The following is a 24,954-nucleotide window of genomic DNA, read 5'->3' on the forward strand; positions in this document are numbered from 1 at the left end:
CTTATTCCTGGTTTCCAGGCAGGAGCCCTTGGAGTTTTGCTGCTGTGGAGGTAGTGAGCATGACTTTGAATTGCCCATTCCATTTTTGTTGTAGGGTGTTTGAGATGTGTGGAGTTCTGAGATATACCCATTTTCCAGCCCCAAGGGGGAGGTTTAGGTTAAGTAGGGGGTGTGGGAGTGTTTGGCCTATGTTGGTCCAGGCTTTGTCTGAGGTGTTGGAGGAGAGGAAGTTGGAGCAGGGAAGGTAAGTGTTGAATAGAGGGAGCTTGCAATCTTGGGGTCACAAGGGATCTGCCTTCTAAAAGTTGAAAGGCGCTTGGGTTTATGGCTTACATAGGAGGGACAGACCTTTAGAGGACCAGTGGGAGAAGTTTGGTCCACTCTAAATGCAAGTCTATGGATAGTTCAGTTAGGGACTCTTTTCGTATGCAGTTCATGTGTTCCACTTTGTCAGAGGACTGGGAATCATATGGGATGTGTAGGTTCCATCTGATGTTCAAGAATGTGGTTAGACACTTGGAGATAAATTTGGGGCCTCAGTCTACTACTGAGAACAGGAGAGGCCCAAACTGAGTATTATGTCTGTGGTGGTGACTTTAGAACTGTAGTGGCATTTTTGTTGGGTGTGGGAAAGGCTTCAACTCCTCCTCAAAATGTGTCTAGTAGAACAAAAAGATAATCTGTACCTTCTAGAGAGAGGCATTTGAGGTAAATCTACCTGTCAGCCAGAAACTGGGAGAGACCAGCCTGCCTGATGGGCTGGAAAAGGCAGAGTTGGGGTTAGTGGTTTGACTGGTTTCTGCAAACAGAGGAGACCTATTGTAGCAGTTGTTTGTCTTGTGGGGATAGGATCCCATGTTCGCAGGAACTGAGGGAGGGCTGGAGGTCTTGGGTGGAAGAGATTATGCAGAGCTGAAAAGAAAAGGTTTTTGTTGAGAGCCTTGGGTTAGATTAACACTTAATTTTGATAGCACCATGACCCATCCCAGGAGCCATCCTTTGGAGTGATTTTTATTTTTGCTCTGCTGTAGTAATGGGGGAAGAGTATCAGTTTTTGGAAGGGAGAGTGTGTGTGGGGTTGTTTAGCGTATTTGTCAGCTAAACTGTTAGTGGTGGAGACAATCGGAATTTGGCTGATGTCCCCTGAAGTGAATGATAGTGTCTAGTTTTGACTTCCAGGCTCCTTGTAAGGATTTGTGTATAAAAGTACCATTTTGAATTAGAGTGTTATATTGGGTGAGGAAGTTTTGTTCCCACCAGATGGCTGCATTAGAGTACATTATATTGTATGTGTATTTGGAGTCTTGTGTACAGGTTGATTATGGTATCTTTAGCTAGTAGAAGAGCCGTAGTAAGGACTGTAGATGGAGTGTGAGTGATATGCTGTAACTTATAGCTTTGCGTGTTTGGAGCTATAGGTATTCATTCATTCATTTATGTTTTTTCAAGATAAGGTTTCTCTTTGTAGCCCTGGCTATCCTGGAACTTGCTCTGTAGACCCAGCTGGTCTCAAACTCAGAGATTTGCCTGCCTCTGCCTCCCAAGAGTTGGGATTAAAGGTGCATGCTGCCATTGTCTGACTTGGAGCTATAAGTTGTTTAATAGCATAAGCAGGACATTTGTGCCCTTAGAGGAACATCTGTTTAAGAACTAGTCAGGGGCATTAGGTATTGGGTATCTAATTGTCTTCGTCAGTGTTCTTTTGCTGTGAAGAGACACCATGACTAGGCCAACTCTTATAAGAAAACTAATTTATTTGGGCTTGCTTACAGTTGCAGAGGTTCAGTCCTTTATCATCATATTGGGGAGCATGGCAACATGTAGGCAGACGTAGTGCTAGAAAAGTAGCTGAGAGTTCTTTATCTGGACTTAACTCCATTATACTTCCTGGTACTCATTTTCTTTTAAAAGTGTACATTTGTATTTTTTCCTTGCTCAGCTTCCCCTTTTTTTGTTATAGCTCTTCGTAAGAGTAGACACCAATAGCCATTAGACTAGGTAGTCTTGAAATCTCTTTTGCCAAAGCCATTAACCTAAAACTCTTCAATTTAGCTTCAGGCAGATTTTTTTGGACAAGTGCAAAAAGCAGCTATATTCTTTGTCAATATTTCACAAGGATGATCTCTAGGCTACTTATTGATATTCTTGTTCTCTCTTGAGCCAGGTGGTCATAATATACATTGCTCTCAGCACCACCATCTTTTACATCCCTACTAGTATAGCTCATTAAGCCCCACTTAAAGCATTCAACTTCTTTCCTAATCCAAAGTCCCAAAGTTCGCATTCTTCCAACAAACAGCATGGTCAGCCTGTCACAACAATAGTTCAGTCCTGGTACCAACTTCTGTCATAATCTGTTCTATTGATGTGAAGAGTCACCATGACCAGGCCAACTCTTACAAGAGAAAGAATTTAATTGGGGCTTGCTTACAGTTTCAGAGGCTTTAGTTCATTGTCATCATGGTGGGGAACATGCCTGCATACAGGCAGACATGGTACTGGAGAAGTAGCTGAGAGTTCTACATCCGGATGAACAGTCATCAGGAAGAAAAAGACACTGGGGTTGGGGTGACCTTTAAATCAGAAGGCTTTTAATTGTTTCAATATCCTTTTGTTCTGTATCTGTTAGGTTAGGTTAGGTTATTGATTTCTTCTGGTTTAACTTTGGTGGTTTGGATGAATCTAGAAATACGTTCTTTTGTGTTTCTTAACTCCAATAAATGAGTACACATTTTTTCTCTTCTAAGGTTCCTGTATAATATTCAGAATTTCTTTGATCTTGTTGTGATGTCTCCTTGTTCTTTTCTGACTCATTGGAGAACAATTCTGTAGGACTGGTGGATTTGGGGCTGGCTGGAATACTGTATTGATTTTTCATGTTTGCATTTTTGTCATGAGACCTAGACATGTGAACTTGTTTTGTTAGTTCTGGGTCTGATATGGACATAGCATGCTGGGACACAGCACATGATGTTTGGGCTGGGTTTGGCTTGAAGTGTAAAGATGATGTGGATGGGATAAAGTCAGTTGGACATAGAGGGGTGAACCGGTGCACAGGATGTGTATTCTGGTCCACTGGGAGTTAGGGGTGGGGTGGGCTGCGGTCAGATGAGGAGGGAACACTAGATTTGGACCTGGGCTATAGCTGGGACTGAGAAAGGCATGTGGAAGGGAGGAGATTGTAAGCTTGCCAGGGTGGATCCCAGGGCAAGACATATGGGGCCTGACTGGGCCTGGAAGTTGGATGTAGCTGGGGAGGAGGTGTGTGAAATCAGGTGGCAGGAGGAGGTCTGGGCTACTGCACAGGTCTGTGCGCTGACTGAAGCCTGGAGGTTGGTGGCAGTACAGACAGGGCTGACTAGACGAGACTGGGGCACTGGGTGTGAGACCAAGGCTGGATGTAGGGGTTGGGAATGGTGCCTACGGAGGACATCTGGTGGGCTCACCCTGCTGTCCCCTGCTGTAAGATGTGTAGTACTGGGCTGCTTGGTATGAAAATCTTGTCTCTCTCCTGTTGAGTGGCTGCTTCCAGCTTTGTTTCCTGTTACCACAACTTGTCAGGTGGTTGAGCAGCCGGATGGGCTTAGCATTTGGTCTTTGGGCAATTTACTATTGATGTTCAGACAGGGTTTTAGGAGTAGTTCCAGCTCAACTCGAGTTAAGTAGGATTTCTATGCCCAGGAGCCGACCTTCTGCAGAGTTCTAGGATTCTCAGGCAATCTTTAGGAGCCCGGGGGGAGGTGCTCATGGCTTCCTCAGGCAGTGGGTGCTTGTGGAACTGGCAATGTAAGTGTGGAATCCGTATCAAAAATACTTAGTTTTAAGGATAAAAATGTGATTTCCTTTTCTTTTAGATCTTACCTAAACTTGCCATGCCTGCACGTCCCTGGGAACAGGCAATGAAACAGAGCTTCGCCTTTGACAATGTCGGCTATGAAGGGGGTCTGGACAACACCTGCTCACCCCCAGCCACCACCAGCATGGTTAGCATCCTGGGCATGACTTGCCACTCTTGTGTCAAGACCATCGAGGACAGGATCTCTAGCCTGAAAGGCATTGTGAGCATTAAGGTTTCTCTGGAACAGGGCAGTGCCACTGTCAAATATGTGCCATCGCTCTTGAACCTGCAGCAGATTTGCCTTCAGATTGAGGATATGGGCTTTGAGGCCAGCGCTGCAGAAGGAAAGGCGGCCTCCTGGCCGTCCAGGTCCTCCCCAGCCCAGGATGCCGTGGTTAAGCTCCGGGTAGAGGGCATGACCTGTCAGTCCTGCGTCAACTCCATCGAAGGCAAGATCCGGAAACTACACGGAGTTGTGAGAGTCAAAGTCTCCCTCAGCAACCAAGAGGCAGTCATCACCTACCAGCCTTACCTCATTCAACCTGAGGACCTCAGGGACCACATCTGTGACATGGGATTTGAAGCTGCCCTCAAGAACAGAACAGCCCCCTTAAGGCTGGGACCAATCGATATAGACAAGTTAGAAAGCACTAACCTCAAGAGACCGACGGTTTCTCCTGACCACAACTCCAGTAACTCTGAGATCCCGGGTCTCCAAGGGAACCACGTGGCCACCCTCCAACTGGAAATAGATGGGATGCACTGTAAATCGTGCGTTTTGAATATTGAAGGAAATATAGGCCAACTTCCAGGGGTTCAAAATATTCGCGTGTCCTTGGAGAGCAAAACCGCCCAAATACAGTACGACCCTTCTTGTACCACCCCCTTGTCCCTACAGACGGCCATCGAGGCACTGCCACCCGGGCACTTTAAAGTTTCTCTTCCCGATGGAGTAGAGGGCAATGAGCCCCAGACGGGGTCTTCCAGTTTTCCCTCCCCTGGTTCCTCGGGGAGGCACCAGGAGCAGGGCCCGCGCAGTACTGCAGAGCTCACCATCACGGGCATTACTGGCGCATCATCTGTTGAGCCCATCGAAGGCATGCTGTCCCAGCGGAAAGGTGTGCGGCGTGTATCCATCTCAGTGGCGGAAGGGACTGGAACCATTCTTTACGATCCCTCAATAGTTAGCTCAGATGAGCTCCGAGTGGCTGTAGAAAACATGGGATTTGCGGTGTCAGTGAATTCTGGTATGTCATGGTTACCTGTCTGAAGTATGTCTGGGGTCCTCTCTTGATGTCTCGTTCTTGGATAGTTGGATAGGTGGTCCCTGTCACTCCCTCACATGTTGGCAATATGGCCAAGTTTGCTGACCTTTGCTCATTTGTCATTTGTTAGTAGCAGGAGAGTTGCTGCCTCTCACATAGCTGACTCTCAAATGATAGACGCTTGACTTGGGCTTCTTTTCTAGAGAGAATTCTGAGCCTGCATTCTATAAATGAGCATTGTAGGACTGTCAGACTCTTCTCTTCCCGAAGGAGCTGTTGTTACTTTCTCTGAAGATTTCTGCACAACACAAAAGAACATAAAAGCAATAGAACTTGGGGGCTGGAGAGATGGCTCAGAGGTTAAGAGCACTGGCTGCTTCTAGAGATTCTGAGTTCAATTCCCAGTCATCACATGGTGGTTCACAACCACTTAAAATGAGATCTGGTGCCCTCTTCTAGCATAAAGACATACATGCATACAGGACACTGCTTGCACAATAAATAAGCAAACAAACAAACAAATAAATCTTTAACAACAACACAACGCAATAGGGCTTTAGTCTTATGGGGCACATGCCTATAACCAGTGCTTGAGTGGCTGAGGGACCACCAAAACAAACAAACAAGAAACAAACAAGAAACTGGTGTAGGAGGATGTGTGTTCAAGGACAGTCTGGGCTAAGTAGCAAGACCCTGTCGGAAAACCAAAATGCCATGCGTTGTAGCACATTGCATGCCTGTAAATTCAGACCTTATGGGGATGATAGAGGCAGGGGGATCAGGGTCAAGACCTCCCTCAGCTACATGGCAAGTTCAAGCCTAGTCTTGGCTACATTATCCCCATCTCAAAAAACCAAACAAAAACCAAACAAAGCCTCAAAACTTGCAGCAACTGAAGGGTTGTCTGTTCAAAGTGGAAATTAAGGGGAGGGTTTTACAATGGCTGTCCCTGCTTTCTTTGATGGCTTTTAGAGAGAGCCTTTGTGGAAGGGCTGGTGTGCTGGGCTCACACAGAAGGACTCCCTTTCTGAGTTGGCGCATTATCAGGTGGAACTTCTGAGTAGCAGCCACCCCTGCTCCTCCTCCATGCCCAGCTCTGTAGCATCAGTTGAATGCCTCTGCTTCCCACGTGGTAGGGCCTGTGTTAGCTGTGGGGCTGCTGGATGAGGAAGTCCATCTGAGAGCTTCCTTGTGATGATAGCAGGCAGCGGAAGAGTTAAACTACTGCTTGATCTGGGCGAGTCTCTTCCAGGATGGTGTATGGCAGGAAGTGGGAGATATGAAAGAGGTGTCTTAGGCAGTGGAGTCAATGCTTTGGGAGGAGCCTTTTTGTTTTGTTTTGTTTTTTGTTATTTTTTTTCCAAGGCAGGGTTTCTCTGTGGCTTTGGAGGCTGTCCCGGAACTAGCTCATGTAGACCAGGCTGGTCTCGAACTCACAGAGATCCACCTGCCTCTGCCTCCCAAGTGCTGGGATTAAAGTTGTGCAGCACCACCGTCTGGCCCTAAAGAGTTTCTTTTCTTATTTTCCCCCCCTTTGGTTTTTCGAGACAGGGTTTCTCTGTGTAACAGCTATAACTGTTCCTGAAACTCACTTTGTAGACCAGGCTGGCCTCGAACTCGCAAAGATCCACCTGCCGAGTGCTGGGAATACAGGCGTGAGCCACAACTGCTCTTTGGGAGGAGCTTTAGAAGAGTGCAGAGTGACTTGAGCAGGACCAGAGGCTGGTTCTTGACCTAGCACATCAGGAAGTCATAGGTCAGAGCCACCAGGCTCGGGTCAGAATGAGGACTGTGCATGACGGGGAAACGGTCCTGGAGGAGAAACAGAGCCCTGAATGAACTCCTCCCTGATGCTGAAGGACAGACAGTGTGGAACTGGAGATGTAGAGGTTGAAGGAACTGGAGGGAAAGTGAGTGAGATGAGCTAAGTGGGGATGAGGACACAAGTAGCGTTTTCCAGATGGCAACTGGAGGCGAGGGCAGCCTCTTGTGTGAGCTCAAGAGGCCATGGCAGCCAAGTTGAGCAGCTTCTATCACGTTTAGCTAGGAAGAGGCTATCAGTCCTCTATACACAAGGAAAGTAGGAGGCTTTCAGTAGAGCAGAGGGGGACAGAGGTGGCATGTACCAGAGAGGCCCAATATGAGAAAGGACAGGGTACTTGCTTTCTTTTCTTCCTCTCCCTCCCTCCCCCTCCGTCTCCTCCACCCCCACCTCCTTTTGTTGCCCAGGTTAATGTCAAACAAATCTTTGGGCTTAAGTGGCCCTAACCATAGTCTACTGAGTTGGGGACTAGAGCTGGCAGGCGTGTTTGCTAAGGGGACAGCTCTGAGTGGTGATTTTGTGAAACGCCTTAGTTCCCTGGTCTGTATATTGGACTAGATCATAGTGGCCACTGAGTCTTTTGCCTGCTGCTGCTCTTGGTGTGTCTGTGCTGGCCCTTGGAGCTGCTTAGAGAGCACCCAGGCAAGGCCCCAGCAGCATCCAGGACCCCTGGACTTGTTTCCCACACTCCATATCCTCTGCCCACTGAGCTAAGCTGTGTCCTTGGAAAGACTGCTCTGTTGGGGTACTTCACCGACTCCACTCCATTCCCAGCCACAGCCCCCACCCCAGCAGGTGCAGCATGGGAAGTACAGAGGCCACATGCTTTTTTCTTTGTTCCAAGGGTTGTTTTCTTTCCTCACCACGTTCTGTTCTCCACACCCTGGAAAGAATGTGGTGTGTGTGTGTTTAAACAAAGTCAATAAAGAACATAACAGAACAGTAAATCTTGTACTCCAAAGACATATTGTAAAGGCTCAATATAAACTGTTTTGTGTAAGGCTTATTAATCTTTCAGTGGTACAGTCAGGTTTTGGCAACAAAAGAGAAATGGCCATGGAACTACATATTAAAAGGAATTGAACTTGATTGAGCAAACACAGGAGAAAAGAACTGATTTATATTAGGTGGAACTCTGGGGATTACATTCACTAAGCCCAAGAGATGCTTAGAGTGTGGGATCTGGTGACTGAAAATATAAACACTCAGCTAATTTCAGCTAAGTGCTAATGATTTCTTTTGTATCACTATATTCGCATTGAAGATGTATTTACATTAGAGGAGGTTGGCATTGGTCTGAAAATACAGTTTACCTGGAAAACTGTCTGGGCAGTTTTCACTTAGGTTACACTGTCAGGGAGTGTATGATGCCGAAGAGTTGGCCCCGTGGAGAGGGAATGAGCAACACATCCCAGCAGACACTGAGATTCGCTCGGGAGAAAAAGTTAGAAGCCATAGCTTGTTGTCAGTGTAAGTGGTCACCAGTCATCCTGTCTCCTGTACTTGTGGTTTAGAATGAAGCCACACGATTTCCATTTCTATATACACTTAAGGATATTTTGCATTATCAGACAGAATGACGAATATGTTTCTATAATTAGTCTGAATGGCATTTGTCTAGGTCACCGTTCTGTTGCTGTGAAGAGGCAACATGACCAAGGCAACTCTTACAATAAAAGAAAGTGTTTAATTAGGTGTTTGATTACAATTTCAGGGGGTTAGTCCATTGCCGTCACGGTGGGGAGCAGGTGGCAGGCGGACAGGCATGGTACTGGAGAAGTAGCTAAGAACTACGTCCTGATCCACAGGTGGAGAGACACTGGGCCTGGCATGGGCTTTTGAAACCTCAAAGCCCACTCCCAGTGACACACCTCCTTCAACAAGGCCTCCCTTCCCAATCCTTCCTAGACAGCTTATCAACTGGGAACTAAGCATATGCAACCATATGATCCGCTGGGAGCCAATCTTATTCAGACCACAGTGTTGGCTAGTTCTATCTGTGGTATGTGTGTGTGGTAGATAAAAGAATGGTCAAGCCGGGCGTTGGTGGCGCACGCCTTTAATCCCAGCACTTGGGAGGCAGAGGCAGGCGGATCTCTGTGAGTTCAAGGCCAGCCTGGACTACCAAGTGAGTTCCAGGACAGCCTCCAAAGCCACAGAGAAACCCTGTCTCGAAAAACCAAAAAAAAAAAAAAAAAAAAAAAAAAAAAAAGAATGGTTCCCACAGTATCCACACTTGAGTACCTGGAACCTGTGAATGTATAACTTAGAATATCACAACAGACATTATACATGTGATGAAAAGACTGGATCTTAGGTAGGAAGAGGCTGAATTATCCAAGTGGACCTGGCTATGTCCCATCATCCATTAATAGTGGAGAACCTTTCCTGCCTGGGCCAGATTGATGTGACAGCTGAAGAGACATTTGGGAATATCAGTTTTGAATGTGGGGAAATGGGGCTGGGAACCTGGGAATAAACAGATTCTCCAATAGCACCTCTTGAAGGACACAGCCCTGCTGATGCCTTAATTGTAGTGTTGTGTAACTGACTAGAGTATAATAATACTGTGTCCTTTAAGCTACCAATTTATAGTTATAGTACTAACAAGAAGCTAATTTAGTGTCTTTTAGGATTGGAGAGGTACTTACCCTTCAGATTTGTATATCTTATTCTAAGTAAGTTGTATCTTCAAAAACATTATAATGCTATAGTAGTAGTAGTTCATAGGTAGACGGGAAAGATCAGTAGACATTGTAGAGCCAAGAGATAGCCCTATGCATATATTATCTCCCCATTCATGTCACTGGAACTCTGGGGAGAAGATGCTAGTCATTCCAGGCTATGGAAGGAGATTAATTTCTTTCCAGCTAGCTTTGGGTTTAGTGAGAGATGCTGCTTCAGTAGGTAAAGTGAAAGGTAGTCAAAGAGGACATGCGATGCCAACCTCTGCTCTCCGCATGCATGTCTACCTGAATGTGCCCCCACACATGCATGTGTAGACATGTGACATCAACCCACATCCTCATGAGTTTATACTGACATGTACCACCACATATGCAGACACGTGATATCAACCTCTGTCTTCCACATGCATGTATATCCACTTGCACCAACACTTACATGTATGCCCAAACACACACACACACACACACACACACACACACACACACACACACACACACACACACACACACACGGGGAGGGGGGAGGCTCTATAACAGGTATGCACAAAGAAACCTGGGGCTTTTTAGAGGAAAATTGCATGAATATTTTTGCCAAGTTGAGATAGAATCTATTAAAAGTACTAAGAATTTACAAACGCTGATTTCTATTAACATATGAACTTTGTTTACCAAAAGACATCATCAGAAGGATGACAACATAAAGCACAGGCCTGGAGGGCACATTTGCAGTGTTTGCCACTGACTAAGATGTTTGAAAGATACAGGAGGGAGAGGCAGCGTTGGAAATACCAGTCCCAATGCCACTTCTCCAGCAGCTTTAATTTGAGTATCACACTTGAACCTCCTGTTGTAGCAAGCAAAATTGCTTCCTGTCTTCTAATTATTTCTCTCATTTTATTATAGAAAATTTTCCTATCACCCATGTCAGAAACTTCAGCTCTGGGAATTCTGTGCCACATACCATGGGTGGCACACCGGTGTCTGTGCAGAACATGGCTTCCAACACTAGAGGGGTCCTCACAAACCATGGTCCTGGCCGCTCGTCAGATACCCCACCATTGCCAGGAGCAGCAGCAGCACAGAAGTGCTTTCTACAGATCAGAGGCATGACCTGCGCATCCTGTGTGTCTAACATAGAAAGGAGTCTTCAGAGGCATTCAGGTAAGAGGCCTGCGACCCTGTTGATCAACTCTCCACGGACTGTATTCATGAGGAACCCAGATAATCTGGCAGCAAGCCCATCACGTGATAATGCAGATGTTTGTTTCATGTCCCTGGTGATTGGCATTCTGTCCCTTGAGAAGCATTTACTTTAATCACAAAGTGTATACCTCTTGAGTATCTTAGCCATGGAAGTCTAGTCTGAAGGTCATGGTGTGCTCTCTGGAAAGATTTCGTCTCCATTAGCTTTTCCTGTTACTATTCAGTCTCCTACCCACATCCTACCAGTCCTTCTCTAGAAAATGGAAAACTAGCCTGCGCTTAAATTCCCCAGTGTCAGATAATCTGTCCCATTGATTCCAGGGGCTATAAGTTCTATGTCTGCTGGGTTTGCTCTCCAGATGATGATGTTTATAATACTGCCCCTCAAACCTGAAAGGGCAACAATAATCTTGTTCTTGTTTTGTTTGGAAATAGTTTGATCGAGGCTTTAACTATACCACTGGAGCTCAGTTGATCCAGTGCTGCATGAGACTTTCTGCTCTGACTCCTGACCCTCATCGGGCGTAACTTAGGATGTCCTGTTTTACCAACCCTCTGTTCACTCTTCAAAACTACCGCAGCTCTTGGGTCATCATCCTAAATGGGGGTGTGTTGCCGGACGACCTTCATCAACTGTGGTCTGCTTGTGGATAAATTAACATATAATTTCTTAGGACTTACGGGTCTGCACCCAACTTTAAGTCTTTTCTTCTACCTTTTCATGATGCATTTTCTAAAGCATATCACACCTTCCATTTATTTGAACATGATTCTTTCTTCTCCTTAAGCTAATACAATAATAGTATTAGCCTGATTGTTTATAGGCTTTTCACTTTTGGAAATCCTTAAAAATTTGAGACAAGTAAATAAAACCAGTTTTGAAAATTTTTAATGCCAGAAAGGGAAAGAAAACTGTGCCCTTTCTGTGACATTGGTCGTGCTCACTGCAGCGACATCTGTTGGCTTTGATGTGCATGCAACAGTGTGCCTTCTAAAGGCTTGGCATCTCCGGGGGCACTTGGAATCTCAGACCCACCAAATCACGGTCTGACTTAACAAGGTCCTCAGGTGTTTCATTTATGCCCATTAACGTTTGAGACATGTTCTTTTGGAGCAGTAGCTCTCTATCCTGAATATAAGCTAGAGTCACCTCAAACCCTTTTTTAAATGACATCTGGCAGTTACCCTGGGAGATACTGAGCTGTCAGGTCTGTGCTAGGAGGCACCACAGTTGTTCACGGCTCCCCGAGCGATGCTCATGCCCAGCCAATTTTGAGAGCTAGTGGCCTACAGGATCCTTAGGGAGGTATTTTTCTTGGTTAAACTGTGCTGACAGCAATACCAGCCCCGTTGCCATGCCCAGAGTCTCAGCTGTGACCCAATGGTTCCAGGTATACTCTCTGTGTTGGTTGCCTTGATGTCGGGAAAGGCAGAAGTCAAGTATAATCCAGAGGTCATCCAGCCACCCAGAATAGCTCAGCTCATCCAGGACCTGGGCTTTGAAGCAACAGTCATGGAGGACAACACAGTCTCTGAAGGTGACATCGAACTGATTGTAAGTACAGCGGCTATCACCTAGAGAGTGCGGGCTGTGGAGGGCGTAGGGATGAGTTAATGACAGCTGCTGCCCTTATACTTGCTGGCTGCTGGGCTGTATGTTTGATTTTGTTTGACCTGTTTCGTCTGGGAAGGAAGATTGGTTGTGTCGGGGAGTGAGAGGAGGCCATTCTGCTGGCTATACCCAGGGTCAAGAGGGAGAGATGGCGCAGTGTGGGAGTGGAGAGACGTGAAGGCACAGATGGGGGGCTGTGTTGAGCATGGTAAACTAGGAGGCTCACTGTGACACAGTCCTTCAAGTCTAAAGCTCAACCACCTGCGGGTATTTCTAGACAGAACACCTAAGGCCCTGGTGTAGTGAGCTCCATTCAATGACATATCAACGGCTGGAATAGGTAGATCTTGGCCTAGTGTGCTTGAGACCTCGGATTCCATCCTGGTTCCCCCCCAAAATGAAACAACATAAAGGTCGAGACTACTCCTAGGGACACCAGTGTCTACAGGATGGGTGACCAAGAGTCCTAAAACAGTAGGAGGTGAATTCTGTCCATCTGTTACTGCTGCATGTCAACAAGTTATTGACAACCATAGCTAATGCTGGCATTTGCTGTATCCTCTGTTCAAAACATGTTTGTAGAAAATGCTTTTGTGTGAACAAAGGGAGATGTAAAGACCCCCCCCCCCCCCAGGCACAGTTGAGCAATATTGCTTTGCTGAGGTAAGTGGCCTTTGCTTCCTTGTATATTTCGTTTCTGCCATTGATGATACGAAAACATTTGAGGAAAAAACATGAGGACATGAGCTCATTGAGCTCCTGATAAGTGGTATTCCCTAAAGAGCCTACCCTTTGTGCTGGTTCCAGGGGCTGTGTGCTAAAGGGCAGAGTTAATATTTACTGGCTACAGCAGGCAGCATAAGATGGGGAGGAACCCTGATGCTGTCCTGTAGGACTCATCACAATAGTAGATACCCTGGTCCAACCGAGACGCTGCATAGAGAACCTAAATCAAGAGATGACTGGGAGATGACTCAGGAAATAATACTGCACTTACCATGCAGCCCTGAGGACCAGAGTTCAGATCCCCAACACACAGCCGGACAGGTCTGGAGGGCTTCCTGTAATGCCAGTGTTAAGGAATCGGACTCTCCCTGTGACTAGAATAGCTGAGTTGGCAAGCTCTGGGTTCAGAGACAAACCTGCCTTGATAAACGAAGTGGAGCACAGCCAAGGAAGACACCGGATGTCAAACTACGCCTTCCTCTTGTATGTGCACAGCAGCCATGCATCACATACAGAAGATAGATACATACGGCCGGCGGGAGGCGCAGTGGCTCAGTGTGCTTGCTACCACCTGTGTTTGATCCCCAAAACCTACGACTCCCACACACTGTTCTCTGACCGCCACACGGGGGCCTTGGAGAGTGCTTTCCCAGATTCATGAACCCACACAAATAAATAATAGAAAAAGTGAAAGCTCTTTTAAACAATGTGCTTCCCTGTAGCCTTCTTTCCTTAAGCTAGCCCTCGTGCCCTTTAAACGGGGTCTCACTATGCAGCCATGGTTGCCTTGGGTATTGTTTGGCTGGTGTGGAACACACTCTGTAGACCGGGCTGACCTCACACTCACAGAGATCTGCCTGCTTCTGCCTCCTGAGTGCTGGGATTAATGCTCTGTGCCACCACACCCAGTTGGACATTTTTCTATGTCTGTTTGTTTGCAGTGGATTGGCATGTACTCTGCCTCTGAATTATACACCAACGTAGAATTTTTGCACTGAATTTGTTGTCTGTGCTCTCTGACGTGCCTCCTTTATATCTGGCAGTGGCGTGCCACACTTTTTTTTTCTTCCCAGGGTCACAGGACACAATGGTATGGCAGAGGTGTCATGTTAAACTTCTTTCCCTATTGCTGCAGGGACACTTGCTAGCCTGGTCTCCAGCAACTTGGCTCACTGTGCCGATCGCAGCTGCACCGAGTAGTCAGTCATTGGAGCCAGGTTTTCAGGGGTTAGGCTTCAGCTGTGCCAGTCACTGGTGTGGGATGATACACAAGTTAGTAAACCAGTCAGCACTTGAGGTTAGAGGCCTCCTAGGCCCGATGAGAACAGTAGAGTGCCTAGCTTGCTGCAAGTATGTAGTAAAATTACCACTGCAAAGATGAAAGCGAGCTTAGGTGTTCCATTGAAGTATCTAGTATCTGTGGACTTGGTTTTTTTTTTGGTTTTACGAGACAGGGTTTCTCTGTATTATTTTGGAGGCTGTTGGTCCAGCCTAGCCTCGAACTCACAGAGATCCGCCTGCCTCTGCCTCCCGAGTGCTGGGATTAAAGGCGTGCGCCACCACCGCCCAGCTTTTTTCTTTTTCTTTTTCTTTTTTTTTTTTTTTTTTTTTTTTTTTTTTGGTTTCTGTGGACCTGTTAAGTGTCTGTTAGTGCAGCACTGAGAGCTGGTGAGCTGCTGCCCGGTGGCCCTCCCTTCCCTGTCTTGTCCTTAGGTACCGTGCCGAGCTGAACGCTGAATGCGTCGGTAGCAGGTGAATTCGCTTCTTGCTCCCCAGCCCCAGGTGGACCTCTCGCGGGTCCCTGGGCTTTTGTTCTGGGATTCTGCCGCACACTGTGAAGTGCAGTTCTAACCCCGTGTCTTGATGTTCAGCATCCTTCCAGGAGCTTTGCAGCAGCTGCCAGCTCAGCGACACCCTTCAGTCAGTGCACACAAGCCCTCGCGCAAGCCGTGCATCCAGCCAGTGCTTCAGGCTTCCCCCCTCTTCCTTGTGTGCCCTGTGCCCTGCCTGGCCCGGCTGCTGATGGCTGCCTGAACACCTCATGCTGTGCCACCCTTTGATTCTTTTCCTCTGTTGTTCTCCTTACCATCACCTGTCAACACCTTCTCCATGTTTTAGGAGAGTGTTTTCCAAAAGCTCGTTCTTACAGAACCAAGTCAAACCTTAGGCTGCAGCCTTTGGCTAAATGACTGCCATTGCCTATTCTGGAACTGGAGGAAAGCCACAGGGACACTGGTAGGGATAGAATCTTGTACATGGACCTAGGAGCAGGAGTCCTGTGTCTTGGGAAGAAACTGGAGGGGGAAGTAACTGCCTGTCACTCAAGTCCCCGAGGTACATTGGAAAGACTCTTCTCAGTCGTGGGATTTTTGTCCTCCTGTCTTGCAGATCCTAGGGATGACCTGTGCTTCCTGTGTGCACAACATCGAGTCCAAGCTCACGAAAACAAATGGCATCACTTACGCCTCTGTGGCCCTCGCCACCAGCAAAGCCCATGTGAAGTTTGATCCTGAAGTCATTGGCCCACGGGATATCATCAAGATTATTGAGGTAGTTAATTCCTGGAAACTTTGTATCCACTTTTACAAAAGGAATAATATGTCATTGCTAAAGAAAGTCAAGCCGAGTTAAAAGATCATCAGAAAGCTATTGGCTTTTCCAAAGAGTAAGGGCGCTTAGTTAATTGAAGATGAGCAGGTTGCCTGAGCAGAGTGTCGGTGAATAGGTAAGAAAGAGATGAGGCTGGACTGTCAAGGGGGCTCAGCAGGTGCACGTGCTTGCTGTGCAAGCCTGACAACTCAGATTTGATTCCTGGAACCCGTGGTCGGCAAGAACCGATTCCCCAAAGCTCTTATCCCTGACTTCTGTATGTGGGCATACATACACTCACTCATACATTGTTTTGTGTTTTAAAGAAAGGTGAGAAGAAAGAGGTGATATTTTTAGTTTTAAATATTTCCTCAAAATCATTAGTCTTGACAGGATATCTGGTGTGGAGCATTAACCTGCCCAACCACCACTTACAGATATTATTTCTCTATATGCCAGGTGTGTGCAGACTCGGGATGATGGCACTAGACAGATGATTCCACGCTCACCTCCCTGCTAGGCTTGTAGGGGCATGTGGTCATCTTTCATTAGAAAACAGAGGGTTCATGACTGTCCCCCCATCCTTCTCCCTCTGTCCACAACCCCCCGCCCCCATTTCCTACTTCATGTCAGTATCCTGCCAGACCATGGTGGTGGAAATGGGTCAAGACAGTCCACACCAAGTAAGAGTAATCTGTAGCAGCCAGGGGTGAGGGTTAGCTACTTAGTGAAACTGACTGCTTACGAAATGAAACTACGGCAGGCTTAATGCCACGTTGTCCTTAATGTGTTCTTCCTCGGGCGTGCTTGCTGTGTGGCCCAGCAGGGCTTTTGGATGTGGAAACGCTGCTGCTGTTTTATACAAGCAGGCTGACTAACTTCACAGCTGCTTCATTTAATGGGGGTAGAGTCTCAGAGGAGTTAAGCTCTTGCTCATTGATACCCAGCTCACAAGAGGCAAGATGGCACACCCAGCTCAGGTCCTGCCCTACTGAATCCTAAATCTGAGAACAGTATCCCGTATTACTCATGGGGCGAAGGAGTCACCATGCTATAGACAGGAAGGGGCGGGGCGTTTTCAGTGGGAGTCTTCAAATGCCGCTCATTTGCACTATGGCTTCTTTTTTTTTTTTTTTTTTTTTTTTTTTTTTTTTGGTTTTTATGAGACAGGGTTTCTCTGTATTGTTTTGGAGGCTATCGGTCCAGTCTGGCCTCGAACTCACAGAGACCTGCCTGCCTCTGACTCCCGAGTGCTGGGATTAAAGGCGTGAGCCACCACTGCCCGGCTGCACTATGGCTTCTATTCTCCTTAGCCACCTCCGTCCTGCTCAGTGATTTGGTGCAGCTTCCTGAACCTTGGTCCTTAATGGAGAAATAGGGCAATATTGCCTGGCTTCCAGGCTTGTGACTCTGGGGTATCTTTCCCTGATACAACTAGGCTGGGATTAGCTACGAGAGTATTTGTCTTGTATCGCCTCACGTGCCCTTCTCCCGTGACATTTCCCTTTGGAGAAACTCAGCACCAGCATCCTGGGCCCTCTCTGTTACACGGAGAAGACATCTTCTGTCACCTTTCCCCATGTATTCACAAGAAGCAGCAGAGATGTAATGATCAGATGACGGTGGTCACAGCAGAGCTTGAAGAAAGCTCAGGGCTGAGGTACACTCTGTCAGGACACGGAGAAAGCCACTCTTCAGGTAGAGAGGCCCTGAACACAGTAGGAAGTTGCTTGACCTGAAGCCTAGAGATCTACACTCTGCGCCCAGTACATTAGCATACTAGCTCTCTCCGGTGCTCACCCTCCTCATGCATGGCTGAGGCATCTGGAATTCTAACTCAGAATCTTTGAAGTCAACCCTGGTCGGCTTTGGGACCCATGAAGTTAGTGTGACAATACCAACTGCCTTTACTCACACTAGGGAGAGGAACGGCCATTCAAGTGCCATGTCTGCGGGGTGTACAGTCTCTCTGCATAGAGAGTACTGAACCTCTGAACAGGGTTTGACAGTCATTTGAGACAAAAAACTCATGAGAGGAAAGCCTTAGGTCACCAGAGGGACTTGGAGATTTTAAGTTCTAGTGCTGGAAATGCTCTCCACCTGCGTGTATTTTAACAGTACCTTTCCCCTTGTTCCCCATCTAACTCTCTTAATCACAAGGAAATTGGCTTCCATGCTTCCCTGGCTCAGAGAAATCCCAGCGCTCATCACTTGGACCACAAGATGGAAATAAAACAGTAGGTAGAAAACAGAGGGTTAACGGTAGCCCTGTCTAAGTCTCCGTCCTCTTCTGCCCACTGACTCCGGCTCATGTTTATGTTTTTTGCTTGACTATGGTCCAGCCACCCCAAGCTTCCTGTATTGCCTTCTACCTGGGTTCATTGCCTTTTACTCTTGGGATGTTATCAGTTGGGACCATGCTGTCTGTAGAAGTTTCCGGATGTTGGCAGCAGCTGTGTCTGTACTGCCCAGCTTGGTAGTGTGCTTTAAATGAAGTAGTATGAGTATAGAACCGAAGCTTTTACATTTGTTTATTTATTTATTGGGGTTCATTAATTTAAATTTCTTTAAATAGTCACCCATAGCTGACATGCTGGATGTGCTTTAGCTGGGATAGAGGGAGAGAAAGGTTGGCTTTTTCTTTTATAGTCTATTTACGCCTGATTTGCATAAGTTTTAGAGTGAGATCTGAAGACAGTCCTCAGAGCTAAGTGGAAAGAAAACAGCCAGTTACACAGGGAAGGACACTTAGCTCCGTTACAGAGTGTGTGCTTAGTATGCACACGGCCCCAAAATCTCTAGCACAAAATGGGGGTGTGGTGGGGTGGGGGTGTGGTGGCCTAGGATACATATACAGGTTAATTCACAGTTTCAGATGGTCCCTTAACTCTTTCAGCACCCTTGAAGGCTGCTGTTGTATATAGCACAGTGGCTTAGAGTGGCTACTTGCCTTGTTGGGAAGTAGTGAGTGAGCGATTACATCAGAGGCTTAGGCAGATGCTGGAAGGTCCAGGAAGCAGGAGACTCAGGATTTGCAACTCATGAAAGTGCATTAAGCTAAAGGAATCTGTTAAGGGAAGCTTTTTCCTGGCTAGCCGCTTTGGTTTATCCCCCGCCAGTCGCCTGGGCTCTGCCGCGCCAGCCTGTTTCGAGATCCGCATGAGTCCCAAATAAACACACAGGAGGCTATATTCATTATGAAGCTGTTGGCCTTGTTTGTCTCTTACTGGCTAGCTCTGCCTTAAGTAATTACCCCATAATTGTTAATCTAAGTATGTTTCTTACCAGAGAATAGTTCCCGGCTTCTTACCCCCATGGCGTCACATGTGGACTCTCTTGTGTTTCTCCTACCCAGAGTTCTCCTGGACTCCTAGTCCCTCCCATCTTGGTTCCCTATAGGCTCAACAGTACTTTATTGACAAATAACAGGACTTCCCCAACATCTCCTCTTTTCTGTTTAAACAAAAGAAAGGTCTTAATTTTAACATAGTCAAATTGTATATAACAGAACAGTTATCAAATAAGAACATAGTTACAATATTTTAGCAAGATTAAATGAAAATATCATCCATCCCATCCTTGTGAGTCCAAAGTTCTATATGTATCTTTTATCATAACTAAGGAAAACTATAATTATAACTATCTGTCTTCAACTCTATCAAAGACCACAGAAGGATAATATATAAACACTAGGATTGACAGAGATATCTTACTGCCTGGACAGTCACCCGAAGTTCCTCTGTAACGTTGGGGCATCCATCTTCAGCCCATAGGCCACAATGTATCTGGAACACTTCTCAGCAAAGCAGGAAATTTCAAACTGTCCATCTGCATCAGCAGTCTGTCAGTCATTTTTCTGTGTCCTGCAGAAAGTCCCGTAGACTCTTTCATGCAGCAGGAACCCTGTAAGACTTAGTTCAGCAGTCACATCCCTATGGGTCCTGCATGTCCAGATTATACAACAACAGTCAAACAGTCTAGGCAAGAGCAGTTTCTTGCCCAAATGGCTAATCTTGCCATGTTGAAAGCAAACTCCATAACAAGTTTCTTCGATGCCCATCTTCCTCTCAGACGTAATTGGTGCTGCCAGGAGCAGACATTTCTCATTGTCAAGAAAAACCCTAAACCATTTTAAATGCCATGTTCTGAAGGTCTTTGAGAGGTTTGAAGACTGTCTATCTCAAATATATTTCTGTATATCTAGAAACCTAACTTATGTAACTAGAAATTCTATTATAAGTAACTATCTATAGTCTGTATTCAATTATGCATTACGTTGTAAAAGATCAGTATAAGCACAATACTTAATCAAGAGGAGAAATATAAGCATCACAAAATTGACCTTGATTTTGTCTCAATAAATGAAAAACAATACCCATACCATAATTCCCCTTTTTACCATTAAAAAGATTGGCTGTGATCATTAGCCAATTATAAACAATCCCATTTAAATGAAAACAAAGATTTATAAACAAGATGGGAATTGGGACGTCGCTCATTCCAAACTGCTTCCTGCTGGAAGGGGGCGCTGTTTATACCATGGGGATCATGACAAAACTCAGAAACCTGTATAAGTCCATATTTTCGGGGTCTGTAAGACTCCATCATCTTAGCTGTCTCAATTGTTGGAACATCTGGTCCACTGCTTCCGGGGGTCTTGGTTCGTCAAACCACAGAAGCCTGGAAGAAATCCTCAGCTTTTTATGTTCTGTGGAAACATAAATGAAAACTCCTTTTCCGAGTAACATATCCTTATACTTAAATTTTGAGGTCAAGGCATTTTCAAAAGATATAAGTTGTATTAATTTAGCAGCATTTATAAGCAAGTGTACTTTAGTAACAGTTCCTTCCTGAGCAAGCAAAAAACTGAAAAACACAATAGCGTACAGTATCCAGACTCTCTGTGTATTTTCCATCTTTACGTGGCTTATTTATTTATTTATTATTACTTTATTTATTTTACTTTTATTTATTTTTCTCTGAGACAGGGTTTCTTTGGAAACCTGCCTGCCTCTGCCTCTGGAGCAATCCTACCGGCGTGCGCCACCACAACGCCGGCTTTTGTATTTATTTACCACTTTGCCATTTCATTTTCTCTCTCAATCTCACGTATATTTTTAAACACACTGTAAACCTTTAGAGGTTTTGTCCATCCAAGTCTGACTTTACTGTAAATCTTTATGTTTTTCTGGCCACGTGTTAAAACCGCGGCTGTTTTAAACTGCCGTTTTTTTCTTTTTTTTCAAGATGGCGGGCGTAAGCGTGACTCCAGCTTACCGCCTAAGTCCATGTTGACATCCAGCAAAAGCTGCCACTTCCAGCTGTATGTACACCCCTTTAAATCGTTAGCAGAGTCTCTTAAAACAACCTTGCTGGGTTTTTGTTTTTGTTTTTTTTTTATGCCAAGTCAGGAAGACTCCAGTAAGCGAGCCACGTGAATCTCGGCTTGTCGCTAGCAAAACAGAGCACACCTGAGAAAAATGCTGCTACCAAAATCTGTGCTTCTCTCCGTTCTTCTGTTTCTAAAATTCCTTTAAAGCTTTTGTCATTCTACGTGGAAATTCATCATCCCACTTCTGACAACCATTCTGTTAAGGGAAGCTTTTTCCTGGCTAGCCGCTTTGGTTTATCCCCCGCCAGTCGCCTGGGCTCTGCCGCGCCAGCCTGTTTCGAGATCCGCATGAGTCCCAAATAAACACACAGGAGGCTATATTCATTATGAAGCTGTTGGCCTTGTTTGTCTCTTACTGGCTAGCTCTGCCTTAAGTAATTACCCCATAATTGTTAATCTAAGTATGTTTCTTACCGGAGAATAGTTCCCGGCTTCTTACCCCCATGGCATCACATGTCGACTCTCTTGTGTTTCTCCTACCCAGAGTTCTCCTGGACTCCTAGTCCCTCCCATCTTGGTTCCCTATAGGCTCAACAGTACTTTATTGACAAATAACAGGACTTCCCCAACAGGAATCAACAGGGAGTGAGGGTCCTTCTGGGGCTTTTGGAGTACCTGAAGCTTGGTCCAGTCGACTTGTCCAGGGTGCAGGGGGACTGGCAGGTGAGAGTTTGGGAGGCTAGTGAGTCTGCCTTTTGGATGGCCTCAGGCAGCAGCCTGAGCATGCAGGATTGAGGACCTACATTAGGCTACAGAACTTAAAAGTACCTTCAGTGAGTCCCTGTTTGGAATATCATGCATGTTGTAGCTCACATGAAGCCACAGATGTTGTCCGTGTAACCCTTGGTTCTAAGCTTTTGTGTTTATTGACAGCTTCACTACTCTTATACTCTTATTTATTGGTTGTGTAAATAAGCTTATGCTAATAAAATACTATTTCCGTCCATTTCGTCGTAAGACAACAAAGAGCTCTAGACTGCTGTAAGCTAGGAGTGGGTAACCTCTTTGGAGCCAGTTCTCATCTTCCGGGCCTCCATTGCTGCACCTATAAATTGGTGGTCACATTCCAGTTTATGCAAAAGCAGAGCTAAGCCCAAACATCTTTGCAGCAATGCTTGACCCTTTAGATTAATGGTAGTGTCAGAGGCGAGCCTCCCTTTTGTTTTAGTCTAACCTGATCTCAATGCCAAGTGGTTCTCATGTGTCTGTGTTGCTGATTTTGCCTTCTAGGTGGAAAAAATCTTTTCTGTGTAGCCTGGTGTTTGGCATCCCTGTCATGGGCTTGATGATCTACATGTTAATCCCCAGCAATAAGCCCCACGAGCCGATGGTCCTGGACCACAACATCATTCCAGGACTGTCAGTTCTAAATCTCATCTTCTTCATCTTGTGTACCTTTGTGCAAGTATGTATTGGACAACGGGGCAAACCTCTGCCCTTTGTGCCCAGGCATGGCTAGAGGATCTCTGCTCTTCAAGTGTGTCAACAGCCCTTTAGCTTGGTTCCAGTGGCACTTCATTTCAACTTTGCTGCCTTCCTTCTGGGTAGCTGCTACTGTTATTTCTGTCATATGACCAGAAGGGAGGGCAGTGTAGAGGGGGCTGCAAATGTGGGAACCAAGAAAGGTCTGGTTTCACTGTCAACATGTAATTGCACGTGACTGAAACTTGTTAGAAAAATACCCTTTACTTGTAAACTTGGTGAGCCTGTATGCTGGTGTGTATCTGTGTGTGTGTGTGTGTGTGTGTATCTGTGTGTGTGTGTGTGTGTGTGTGTGTGTGTGTGTATGTGTATTACTGGTGACAAAACTCAGAACCTCATAAGTGGTAGGCAGGTATGCCATTGCTCAGTCACACCTCAGAGCCCTATTTCCCTGATTTGCTTATTATTTAATTTAGTTTACCTTTGTTGTTAGAATTATTAGATGAATGTCCCTAGAGCTCATGCTTCCTTTGAATGTTCTATCCTAAAAGGCAAAGCCATGGTTTTCATCTAACTTGGACAGGCTTTGCAGAATGTCTACTGTGCATGCAGGCATATATATGCACAGAGAATGACTGAATGCCTGTGTGTGTACATTTTGGCATTTAAAAACTAGGACTATTTAGGGGTAACCATCTGTAGGTTAAATTTCTTTCCTGTGTTTTCTTTTTAATGGCAAACCAGCTTTTCACCTATTATAAGTAATTTCAGCCACACAGAAGCAAAGGGAAAGGTATTCTGACTAAATACACTCTCCCCTGGCCCAGTCCTGTTCTCTAGTATTGCTGTTGTTACCTTCAGAAATTAGGCATATATCTCTCCTATGTCTCACAAAAAGAGCGTGTGTGTGTGTGTGTGTGTGTGTGTGTGTGTGTGTGTGTGTGTGTTGAGTATGTGAGTGCAAGCATGTGTATGTGTGTGTATGTTTATGTATATGCGTGCATATTCATCTACACAGGCACACATATTTGTTAATGGAAGTGAGGATATGTTAGACACTGTGGATGCTGCCTCTTTTATTTCAATCACAGATAAATGCATTGGTTACTTTCTCTCTAGAGACCATTTACAGTAGAAATGAGCCATCATCATCATCGTTACCATTCTCTTATTATGGACATTTGCTTGGCTGCCTATTCTTACTCGTGCACTTTTGTGGCCAGTAGTACTCTAACCAGAAAGTATGCTTCACTGGAGGCCGAGGCAGAGTGTGTGTCATCAGTATCAAATAATCACCAAGAACAGATACGTATCTGAACCTAGAACCCTCATCATCCTGAGGGCTCCTGGGCCCTCTCCCTCCTTGTCTAACCCTTGCCCTCCTTGTCTTTCAGTTCCTTGGTGGGTGGTACTTCTATGTTCAAGCCTACAAATCTTTGAGGCACAAGTCAGCCAACATGGATGTGCTCATCGTACTGGCCACAACTATCGCCTATGCCTACTCCCTGGTCATCCTGGTGGTTGCAGTCGCTGAGAAGGCTGAGAAGAGCCCCGTGACATTCTTTGATACACCCCCCATGCTCTTCGTGTTCATCGCCCTTGGGCGGTGGCTGGAGCACGTGGCAAAGGTAGCTACAGCTAGCTACAGGTTAAGAAAGGAACCATAACTTCGGGTAATCTGAGTCTCAGTCCATTGGCAGCATGTGCTGAAAACCACTAATTACACACACTATAGAGAATGACAGAGGAATCTGAATCCCTATGTAATTAGTGGCTGCAGTCACTAATCTCCCAGTTGGTTGTTCCCTCTGAAATCCCAGCTAATCTGCCTAATTAGTAAAACCTTTGTCCGGGTAATTGTGCAGTGGAGCAAACTCTGAACTTTATGCCAGAGCTCACATGGTCTCTTAGTGCCTAATGGATTGTAGTTAGTGTAGAAATACACACCTCCACCTCAGGCTTGGGTGATGTGTAACACTCTGCTCTGAGCCCAGCATTGGCATGGAGCCTGTAAAAGAGGGTTAAGGAAATTACATTGAGGGTGAAGGCAATGGCCGTTGGGCAGATTGGAATTGTTTTCATCTGAAATGGAACTCCAAGATCTGCTTAGGCAGCACTGGCTCCGGGCTTTCGTTGTGGTACTGGTATGCATGGCTGCCTTAGTGGTTAGTGGTGTGACCATGTTTTTTGCACCAGCCACCTCTGACACCATGCTTGCGAGTGTCAGCCTGCATTTGGACAGTCAGCTCTCATTTTACATTCTGGTTATTTCCTAGAGCAAAACTTCAGAAGCCCTTGCAAAACTCATGTCACTCCAAGCCACAGAAGCCACAGTTGTAACCCTTGGTGAGGACAACTTAATCCTCAGGTGGGTTGTGTCCATCAGTGGATCCTTGTA

The 24,954-nt window shown here is 45.9% G+C and overlaps 1 protein-coding gene across 2 annotated transcripts in view; it reads left to right on the top strand.

The window, feature by feature from the left end:
- Atp7b (ATPase copper transporting beta) overlaps nucleotides 1-24,954 on the top strand; it is a 66,599-nt gene that overhangs the window by 25,577 nt on the left and 16,068 nt on the right. For both annotated transcript variants that reach the window (XM_005087636.4, XM_013126403.3), the window contains exons 2-9: nucleotides 3,855-5,085; nucleotides 10,516-10,773; nucleotides 12,207-12,370; nucleotides 15,542-15,703; nucleotides 17,903-17,979; nucleotides 22,365-22,539; nucleotides 23,951-24,184; nucleotides 24,833-24,924. In XM_005087636.4, coding sequence (XP_005087693.1) covers nucleotides 3,855-5,085; nucleotides 10,516-10,773; nucleotides 12,207-12,370; nucleotides 15,542-15,703; nucleotides 17,903-17,979; nucleotides 22,365-22,539; nucleotides 23,951-24,184; nucleotides 24,833-24,924 — 2,393 coding nt within the window. The remainder of the gene's footprint in view (nucleotides 1-3,854; nucleotides 5,086-10,515; nucleotides 10,774-12,206; nucleotides 12,371-15,541; nucleotides 15,704-17,902; nucleotides 17,980-22,364; nucleotides 22,540-23,950; nucleotides 24,185-24,832; nucleotides 24,925-24,954) is intronic.

The sequence above is a fragment of the Mesocricetus auratus genome, unplaced genomic scaffold (genome assembly GCF_017639785.1).
Source record: "Mesocricetus auratus isolate SY011 unplaced genomic scaffold, BCM_Maur_2.0 Super-Scaffold_100031, whole genome shotgun sequence".
NCBI lineage: Eukaryota > Metazoa > Chordata > Mammalia > Rodentia > Cricetidae > Mesocricetus > Mesocricetus auratus.